The sequence below is a fragment of the Triticum dicoccoides genome, chromosome 7B, assembly GCF_002162155.2.
Source record: "Triticum dicoccoides isolate Atlit2015 ecotype Zavitan chromosome 7B, WEW_v2.0, whole genome shotgun sequence".
NCBI lineage: Eukaryota > Viridiplantae > Streptophyta > Magnoliopsida > Poales > Poaceae > Triticum > Triticum dicoccoides.
In genome coordinates this window covers 418,902,420-418,912,784 of record NC_041393.1, presented here as the reverse complement: position 1 = coordinate 418,912,784, position 10,365 = coordinate 418,902,420, and the positions used below count along the sequence as shown (strand labels likewise).

Sequence of the window (10,365 nt, the reverse complement as noted above, 5' to 3'; positions counted from 1 at the left end):
CATGAAATCAAAGTAATTAAGATCCGTTAGATGCACGTAGTTTATCTATTGTTTGAATGGTATCCGTATAGGGTTAGTGATTAACTGTCTATTCTGTACAAATATTTTTTGCTAATAATCCGACTAGGGTTAGCGTGCATGCTAATAATTCATGGCCAAATATTGAGAATTGATTTTGAATGTCCTACATATATGTTTGTGTCTTTTTTTCTTCCAGATCTTGAGAATTGATTTTGAATGACCTACATGTATGTTTCTGCCTTTCTTTTCTTTCAGATTGCTATGTACACAAATGAGGCTGTAGATCTTGGACCCGGCTGCACGCCCAGAAGCGGCCACGCCCCTGGACCTGAGGAACCAGTAGAATCTCCGGCGGACCGCATCAGTGACCTCCCGGACGCCATCCTTGGGGAGATCATCTACCTTCTCTCCACCAAGGATGGCTGCCGCACACAAGTCCTTGCATCTCGGTGGCACACTTAGTGGCGCGTCGCGCCTCTTAATCTTGACTGTCGTCATCTATCTGTCGAGGATGATTCTGAACTCCCCGGAGCCATCATCTCCTCCCACTAAGGCTCCATTCAACGCATCTGCATCCCAGCATGGTACCTGCTGGGCATACCCTGCATGGTGGCCGCCTGCCTGACATCCCGTAAATTCGGGAAACTCCAGCAGCTTGAGTTCTACCATTACTACAACGATAGGTTACCACCAAGAGCCATCTGTGCCCTCACCACCAATGCCCATCTCATGGTTTTCCTCCTCTCTCCACACCGCCACCTTGAACTGGTGCCATCTAGCAGACAATCTGGTACAAATGCTTCAACTCCCACTGCTGAAAAAACTTGCGCTTGTGTTGGTTGATCTGTCGGTGGCCTCACTGCATAGCATCATCCACTCCAGCTGCCCCGCACTGGAAGGTTTGGTGCTAGTTTTTGGACTAGGAATCCATATCCATTGTCTCAAAATAAAGTCTCCTCACCTTGTAAGCATTGGAATTCGTTTTGAAGGACAGGAGCTCATCATCAAAGATGCCCCTTCAATTCAAAGGTTGCTCCTTGATTGTTGTTATAAACCTTCGCAAATAACTATGGTTTTTGCACCTAAACTGGAGACCTTGGGTGTATTTCCTCATCCGTTTGAAGGTTACAAGTTGGTGATTGGCTCCACAGTTATTCAGGTATTGTATGTTATCTATGTACACTTTGGTAATCTGCATTTTTCATTTGTGCGCATAAGTTAAATATCATCTTGGAGTACACTTTCGGTGCTAATATTATGTTCAATGCTGAATGAAGAGCTTGTCCATGGATGGCGTATCAAGAGTGTTGGATTCTGTCAAGACCTTATATATTTATATAGGGTGTCTTGATCTGAAGACCACTATTGGCTTCTTACGATGCTTTCCACGTCTGAAGAATTTGTATATAAAGGTTATGATTTCACACACATTGAAATCCCATATATAATGTACTAGAATTAACCATTCAGCTGTCGCTCCTTCGACATACTCTATTTTAGATATTTACTGTTTTCAATCTTCATGTCTATTTAGGTACTAGGACTTCGAGAAAAAGGTCTAAGAAATCGATGGTAGAGGAAGCACAAGGATTTTCTCAGATATCATGGCATTCGTTTGAAGACAATAACGGTGGAAGGATATGCAACCAACCATGTAAACACTTTGTCACATTCTTCATGAGGAATGTGAGGGCACTATTGTCCGTCAGGATTAAGTTTTTCAACAAGAAATTTCTCACAGAACTATATGTTGAACAGCATAAAAAGAAGTTTCAGGTGGACCGAAGGGCTTTTGATCGTGCTCGACTTATATTTACAACAACTTGTCGTCATCATGGAACAGTAGATCTTTTGTACCAAGATCTTGATTTTATGGATCGGACCGATCCATTTGATTGTGACTGCCAAAAACTTTGGTTGAGTTAGATGTTATTGCCATGTTCAATCCGGGTTATGTGTAAACTTGATGAATAATTAATCCTCGTGCTTTTGTACCTTTTGTAAGATGGAGTTGGACATTGTTGCCCTTTTCAATTAGGGTTTGACCCATATTTTCTTTCATACTCTATGTTCGTATAGGTACTACCTCTGTCATGGTTTATTGGCCCCGTTCGTATTTTGTAGTACCAAACTTTGACCTTAGATTTAACTAAGAATATATTAATGCATGTCATCGAAAATAATATTGTTGGGCGGCTATTCCAGGCTATTGCTAATCTACTATATGCATAAGTATGCATGTGCTTGCTCGCCATTTAGGCGGCTGCGACATGCTCTGCTCGCGTGCCTCTGCACGCTCTGCTCACCATTTAGGCGCCCTCGGGTTGCCTCCCTCTGCGCGCTCTGCTCGCCGTTTAGGCGCCAAGGCTCACTCGGGTCGCATCCCTCCGCGCGTGCTCTGCTAGCGATTGGGGCCGATGCACAATCATGTTGGGGAAGCTTTAGTTATTTGATCTTAGATTATGTTAATTAATTATACCTCCAGAGCCGAATCGGCTCTGGAGGTATAATTAATTAACGTAAACTATGATCTCCGATGCCCGTTCCTGTCGCGCAACTCCATCATGTCGTCGGGCGTTGGGGGTACTCCGGTATGTGTGGGTAACTAGCTACCAAGTGGATCAGTAGCGAGTCACCGCTGGCGGCCATTGCTATGGTTATTTATAGCTAGCAGCTGATTAGGGGATTGGGGATTTTACAATTCACCCCTATGGAGCGTCGGAAGCCTTCGCTGGAGCACGGGAAGCCTTCACTGGAGTGTAGGAAGACTAAGTGGAGCACACAACCCGACAACCATATGCGGTATCACGTGTTACCACACACGCGTTAACATAAGGAAACGTATGCATAACTTACTAACCATCGCATACGAGTACTCGCACATGCATCGTGTGCGATACTCCTAGCCACCGCAAGCAACTAGTTTGCATTTTTCAAAGTTTTCTGTACACACAGAATCGCACACGAATTAACTATAGTAACCATCTGTGTTATAATTTCTTATCGCAAACAGTTCATCCGAGTGGGTTGTTTGCCGCATATCACACACATCTTGTTGACACGAATCGTTTGTGTTATTTTGGCTCATCGCAAATAGTTCATCTATGTGAACTGTAAGCCGCATATCACACACATCTTGTTCAGTTGAACCGTTTCTGTTTGGTTCCCTAATCAGAAACAGTTCGTCCGAGTGAACCGTATGTCGTATATCAGACACACCTTGATCTGGCTGACCATTTCTGTTGTGTTGCCTAATCACAAACAGTTCATGGTAACGAACTGTATGCCGTATATCGCACACACCTTGATATGGCTGCCCGTTTCTGTTGTTCTGTCTAATCGCGAACAGTTCGTATGTATTAACCGTATGCCCCGCATCGCATACACAACTAAAATATGAACCGTGTTTGATGTATCCTTCATCGCAAACGTTTTGCATCTTTTTCGATGGTTTTCTACATCATTGTTTGCGATTAATGCATCGCGCACAGTTTCGGTAAAGGGTCTCTGATCGTAGTCTCGCGTTAGCAGCATCCTGCAATAGTGCCTGTTTCAAATGTTCTCGACGAAAGCTCCTGGTCCAGACGGTTTCCTGCTCAGTTTTATCAGAAACATTGGGAGGTATGTGGGGAAGTTGTTGCCAATATTGTTCTTAGGATAGTCAGAGAGGAGGAAAGCCCTGAGTGCATCAACGACACCATCCTTGTTTTAATACCCAAGGTGACAAACCCCACGCTTCTCGCTCAATTTAGACCTATCAGTTTATGTAATGTGTTATACAAGATAGCTTCAAAGGTTTTGGCGAATAGACTGAAGCTTATTTTGCCAGATATTATTTCTGAAGAATAGTCCGCTTTCATACCTGGAAGATTGATAACTGATAACATCATTTGTGCTTATGAGTGTCCGCATTTTATGAAGCGCACCAGGTCGAAGAATAACAGCTATTGTGCTTTGAAGTTGGACATGATGAAAGCCTATGATAGACTTGAGTGGCCTTACTTGAAGGCTATAATGGCAAAACTGGGTCTTGCACAGGCATGGATTGATATAGTCATGGCCATGGTTTCGTCTGTTTCTTTCTCAGTTCTATTCAACGGGGAAAAGCTTGAGTCATTTAAACCATCTAGAGGGATTTGGCAGGGAGATCCAATCTCCCGTTACATTTTCTTGATCGCAGCAGAGGGCCTTTCGTGCCTCCTAAAATCCAGTTCTCGGTCATCACTTCTTGCAGGTAGTAAGGTGACGCTGACGGTTCCGGCTGTTAACCATCTTTTATTTGCAGATGATAGCATGTTGCTTTTCAAGTCAAGTGTGGAGGGGGCAGATCGAGTATTAAACCTACTGAATACTTATTGCAGTGCATCGGGTAAGGGGATAAATCATGAGAAGTCTTCAATTTTTTTCAGCAAAGGGTGTCCCCAGCTTATTAGGGATGGAATAAAGAACAGTCTTTAGGTACATAATGAATCTCTAAGTGAACGGTATTTGGCATGCCCACTGATGTTGGACACTCTAAGAATGGCGCATTCAAATATCTGCGAGATAGGGTGTGGGAGAAAGTGAGAGGATGGATGGAAAAACTCTTGTCTGCGGCTGGTAAGGAGGTGCTTATAAAGTTGGTCGCACAAGCAATTCCGGTTTACTCTGTGTCTTGATTCAGACTACCGAGAGGAGTTTGTGATAGTGTAACTTCCATCATTCATCAGTTTTGGTGGGGGAGCAAGAGAGGTAGGCGAAAGCCATCATGGGTAGCTTGGGATGTGATGATCAGATCGAAATACATGGGGGGGTTCGGTTTCAGAGATTTGGAGTTGTTCAACTTGGCCCTCTTGGCTAGACAAGGGTGGAGAATTATGAACGATGATGATTCTTTGAGTGCTAGAATCTTGAAGTCAGTCCATTACCCAGAATGTTCCTTGCTTGACGCAGTACTTGGGTCTCGCCCATCCCAGATTTGGAGGGCAATAATCGATGGAAGGGATGTTATGGCTCAAGGCATTATACGCAGAATTGGAGACGGTGAGTCCACCAATATTTGGCTACATAACTAGATCCCTAGGGCAAGCTTCAAACGTCCCATCACCTTGCTCATCCAAGATCCATCGCAGCGGGTGTCCGAGCTCATTGAGACCACTACAGCATCATGGAGAGAAGATCTGGTGAGATCGATTTTCACACCGTTTGATGCGGAAGGAATTCTGAAGATCCCCATATGCACTAGACGTGTGGGTAATTTCTGGGCCTGGAGCGAGGAACCGCGCGGCCACTTTTCTGTTGGTTTGGCCTATAGAATGATGGTGAGCACTGAGATTAATAGGGAGAACTGGCTAGAAGGAATAGAAGGGCCATCCAATATCAATAGTGAAAGCAAGGAGTGGAACTCAATATGGAAGATGAAAGTACCGTCTAAGATCAGGGTATTCTTGTGGCGTCTCTTAAGGCACTCGATCCCTGCAGGTGAGGTTCTTCATCGTTGCAATATGGCGACTACAATAGGTTGCCCTTTATGCGGAGCGCATGACACCTGGAAGCATGTGTTACTAGGCTGCCCCATGTCCTGCAGTACCTGGGCCCTATCTTCAGAGGCAGTGCTTGATGAGTTAAGCGAAGTACAGCATGAAAGTGCGAAGAGATGGATTTTCACAATGCAGGAGAAACTGAAACCGGACGAGTTTGTAAGGTAGGCGATGACCCTGTGGGCCATCTGAGGAGCTCGGAGGAAAGCAATTCATGAGGGAATTTTTTAGAGCCCCCATTCAATTCATAGTTCATCAGTTAATATTTATGGGAGATAGAGATGATAAATCAACCAATATTGAACCCAAGGGGTGCAGCAGCAGGGAGACCACAGCGATGGTTAGCACCATCAGAGGGCTACTCGAAAATTGACGTCTACGCAGTTGTAGGGCAACGAGGTGCATACGGTTCAGTGGGTGCAATATGCAGAGATCAAGTAGGACTTTTTATTGGGGCATCTACGATCGATCTACCTTGGAAGCACTTGCAATCAGAGAGGCTCTTGCGCTAGCAGATGATCTTAACCTACATCGCATTCATGTGGCCTCGGATTACAAGGGGGTCATTGAGGAGATCAGGAAGGGGAGTGCAACCAACTATGGAGCAATCATTCAAGAGATAAAACTTCATTCAGTTTCTTTTAATTCTTGTAATATAGTCCATGAATTTAGAAGCTCAAATTTTGATTGGTCACAATCTTGCGAAGTATGGCCTGGCCGCCATGTTTGGCTAGGTCAGCCAGAAGGATTCTCTTCGTCCTTGTAAACATTGTGACGGTTGAATAAAACTTCATGAGATTGTCTCAAAACCAAAACTTACAAAGTTGTTTGGGACGGAGGGCATATTTGTTTAGTCAGACTGATGACCCAAATAGTACATTCTAACAAACTTTATCTTTTTTATGTACAACAATAAGATACAATGCATTAGAGGGGTTATTATATCACATAAATTGTCCGCATGTTCCACTAGAACGCAAGAGATGCACTTTGTTTTGATGTCACGAGCACTGCATGATACACAAGTTATTGAAAAGGACGGCGCAACAGTACAAGTCTCGGGTGTTTATCAAAAACAAAACAGAAGAGTACCAAGTCTAAGGCTATAAAGTCTTACAGGGCGAAACCACACCCGCTCCTAAACGCACTCCATCAAAGTTAACAAATCCATCACCTAGCACGACGAAAAATGCAAGGCAAGGGAAAAACTAGTAGGGCCGATAACGCCGGTGGCTTCCCTCGCCGCCTCGGCCACCGCCATCCCGCCGGTCACCACGTCGAGGAGGTGGTGGAGGCGGCATTCCACCAGGTTGTTGCCTATCAACATTAGTAACACATTGTCAAGGAACTGAAGATGTGTATGCATCGACACTAGTATGCAGAAAAACAGTCTTACAGAACATAGCCAAGGCGACCATCAGGGAGCACCATCGGTACCATCCTCATTCCAGCTGGTGCTGGTCCTCTACCATAGATCATAGGCTGCAACAAAAGGATGTGGGTAAAGCCAAAGAAATACATAGCATGGTACTCTACAAGAGTTATTAACTCGTTATGTCTTACCTGGTTGAATCCAGGGCCGCCACCATAGGCACCATATGGGTCTCCCATGTAGCCACCATAAGGTGGAAGAGGATAGCTAGGAGCTCCTCCAGGCTTGAACGAGTGGTCAGGCTTTTTATCACTCAAAGGTTTGGCCATGGAAACTTCGAGCACTTGCCCTGTATTTCAGACAGCCACCAATTAACCATGGTACTGCTTGAACAATTTTTCAGGTGTAGCAGTTCATGCTGGAACAAATCTAATTTTACCACAATAGATATTCCTTGAGATCTAAAACCAACTAATTCCTCATGAACTGTTAGTACTCCCACATAATCATTACATTCATTCATGTCAACAGAATCCAACAAGAAGACAAACTTAAAGCTACAACACTAAATTTCATTTGATAATGAAATGACAAGATAAAAATTACCATCAATTTCGTATTTTTCACTTCCTTTAACTGCCTTCAGTGCACTTGATCTTTCAGCGAAGTGAACAAACCCAAAATCCCTCTTATGCCCGGCCTTAGCAGGCGGTAAAACAATTTTTGTGACCTCTCCATGAACTTCAAAGAGATCCTTAACTTTCTCTTTAGAAACATTCTCCGGCAGGTTCTTCACATATATAGTCTTCACCTGTGAAGAAAATAAGTGTCACAGATGTTCAGCAGACTTGAACAAAATCAGATGTAGTAATCTGGATGTAAATTATAGGTATGAAAACAAAAAAAAAACAAGACAATACAGCCTTAAATAGAGTGCATATTTCGTCCATCACAGAATGGAGTTTGCAAAGGCTGGGCTGATGTAAATTAAAAAATGGCTTCAAAGTCAGGATATTATGTTAGTGCAATCAACAACTTCTTGCATATGCTGCAAAAAAAAAAGTTGCTGCGTATCTGATCCCTGACATGATGTACAGAAGATGAAGTCAGACTGCAGTTATGACTTTCTTTTTCTGTGCACAATTTATTATGAACAAGGATTATTCAAATCTAATGCACAATACTTAAATAGCTATTGTAAGCGACAAAAAGAACCAAGAAACATCAGTCGCGTCTAATATACTATCTGTTTGGAAAATTATGCTCCAGTAAACCTTAATGTGAAAAATGGTATGGTAAGAATGTTAAAATTAAGATCCAAATAAGCCATGCTCCCATAGTCCCACTGTAAGCGGCTTCTGTTTGTGTCTCGTAAATAGCAGCATAAAAACACAAGCAAGGTACTTCTGTCACTAAATTAGTCATTCATCCAACTATCAATATAAGCAGGTCTTGATAAGGATCGCTGCTTCAGATTGTAGTACTACACAACGTACATTGAAATACAATGCTATGCTTAAGAGTTCAATTTTTCATGCAGTGTCTACCTGAGCAGCAGATGAAGAAGAATCTGATGATGACGATGATGAACCCTTAGGTTCAGCCCAGCTAACAGTCAACTGGCTTCCATCAACCTTAAAGTCTGGTGATGACAATTTCTGCCTGGCATAGTCTGCGCAAGCATGGTTATAGTACTCAACGAAGAGGAACCCACGGTTACGGCTTGGATCATGCAAATCCTGCAAGGCAGTTTCTATTAGCAAATCTGGAACCTCCCTACCACAAAACAAGAACAGATTACAACCGCACCTTGAACATCTCAATATTCACGACCCCTGGCCCCTTCCCTTTGATTATGCTTGTCAGCTCGTCCTCACTCAACCCTTTGGGTACATTGCCAACAAATAACCTGTGCTTGGCCTGGGACAATGAGCATCGCAGTGTTCTCCCCTGCACAGAAGTATCCATTGTTATGGATCAGAAATCACTGTTATCCACAGTATCCTGCAAAGATAACACACACTACCTTGTGGTCCTTGTCATGCAGTTCTTCAATAGCACGCTGCGCCACGTCCTTGGCAGTAAATGTGACAAATGCAAATCCTTTGTTTTCCTTTGTTTCCTTATCCTTCATCAACCTCACCTGTTAAACAATTGCACCCATCACATAACACATTCTATTTTACTAAGCAAATAACCAATATGAGAAGGCTGTGAGCTTTCAGCACCTCAAAGATTTCGCCCAATGGCTCGCATAGCTCGCGGAGGTCCTCCTCGGTGGTGTCTCGGGGGAGGCCCCCGACAAATACCTCCGAGCCCTGCGGGGGTAGTGCGAGGAGCTCGTCCCACTTCATCTTCTCTTCTTCGTCCTCAGGCCCATCACCCTTCTCCATCTCGTCACCACTTCCTGCGGCAGGTTCATCACTCGCAACGGCCATACCGGCGTCCTCCTCCCGGCCATCTCCATCGCCATCGCCCTCAACCTCGATTTGAGGCTCCTCGGGCTCCTCCTCCGGTTCATCAGAGTCCTCGCCACCGTGGCGGCGGCGGCGGTACCCTTCCTCGTCGTCCATGACGTCGTCGTCTCCCTCCAGGTCCACCTGCTCCTCCGGCTCCTCCGACGGCTGCCGATCCGACATCCCAAAACCCTAACCCTAGACAGAAACGAAAATCCCCAAACCATCAGGTATCGCCCGCGAAATCCCGCATAAAACCGCACGGATTCACAGTGGAAGATACAAATCGAACACGCGTTGTACGGATCTGACGGCGGGGGATCGAAAATCGGTACCTTTGACCCGGAAAAAACCTAGGGAAATTGAAAAGCGCGGCATGATGCGAGAGAGAAACAGTATAAGATTAGCAGCAGTAGTAGTTGGGGGGACGAGAGGATTCGATTCGATTTGATTTCGATATATGTGAGTAGAAGGAATTATTGGAGCAGAGGAGGCGAAGCTTACTGGGGAGTGGAGTTGTGTGGGTAGGGGAATTTGGCTGGCTGGCTTTGGGGGGGAAGCTGCTGCTGCTGCCGCTGCCTCGCGCGGTGAACGGAGAGGGTAGGATGGGGGGGCTTTCGGGAGTGTTTATAGCTAGGGCTTGGAGTGCTCGCCAGCACTGCCCTTGGATTTTTGGTACGGTGTAATAACCGGCAAAAGAAAATTGTGAAAATAATAATCAGAGAATTGGCCGTTTAAAACCTTGAGATGGCTTATTGGGTTTTCAGGATCTCTTGATGATAGAAATAGGAAAATTAGAAGGTTTGATGCGCATTTCAATCCTTATGAAAATTACACAAGGTCTCACATGATGTAAGAATCCTTGAAAATTAGGTCAATATATAGATACAATCCTTATGAATCGAGTATCTCCATTACTATGAAACACTAAGCCCCCCTCCTCTCGCAAACTAGCCGGCCGCCGCCACCCTCCTCTCTCTCTCTCTCTCTCTCTCTC

The 10,365-nt window shown here is 44.5% G+C and overlaps 1 protein-coding gene across 2 annotated transcripts; it reads right to left on the bottom strand.

Moving 5' to 3' along the window:
• Positions 1-6,510: 6,510 nt before the first annotated feature.
• On the bottom strand, positions 6,511-10,014 carry LOC119335397 (heterogeneous nuclear ribonucleoprotein Q-like). 2 transcript variants are annotated; one of them, XM_037607535.1, is made up of 10 exons: positions 9,873-9,946; positions 9,704-9,721; positions 9,141-9,566; positions 8,939-9,055; positions 8,722-8,862; positions 8,460-8,651; positions 7,519-7,723; positions 7,104-7,261; positions 6,937-7,022; positions 6,511-6,857 (listed from the first exon to the last, which is right to left on the bottom strand). In XM_037607535.1, the coding sequence occupies exons 3-10, from the start codon at positions 9,549-9,551 to the stop codon at positions 6,749-6,751; spliced, it is 1,419 nt and encodes a 472-aa protein (XP_037463432.1). In that variant the 5' UTR covers positions 9,552-9,566; positions 9,704-9,721; positions 9,873-9,946; the 3' UTR covers positions 6,511-6,748. The 2 variants fall into 2 exon arrangements, with proteins under 2 accessions (XP_037463432.1, XP_037463431.1); XM_037607534.1 differs by lacking the exon at positions 9,704-9,721 and having other exon boundaries at positions 9,873-10,014.
• Positions 10,015-10,365: the final 351 nt, after the last annotated feature.

Bases quoted from the DNA above. Each gene is read 5' to 3' on its own strand.
- LOC119335397 (XM_037607534.1), bottom strand. From the start codon at position 9,551: ATGTCGGATCGGCAGCCGTCGGAGGAGCCGGAGGAGCAGGTGGACCTG. The intron at 7,262-7,518 runs GTAATTTTTATC...TCTGAAATACAG, and splicing joins TGAAAAATACGAAATTGATG to GGCAAGTGCTCGAAGTTTCC. The intron at 7,023-7,103 runs GTAAGACATAAC...CTTTTGTTGCAG, and splicing joins GCGGCCCTGGATTCAACCAG to CCTATGATCTATGGTAGAGG.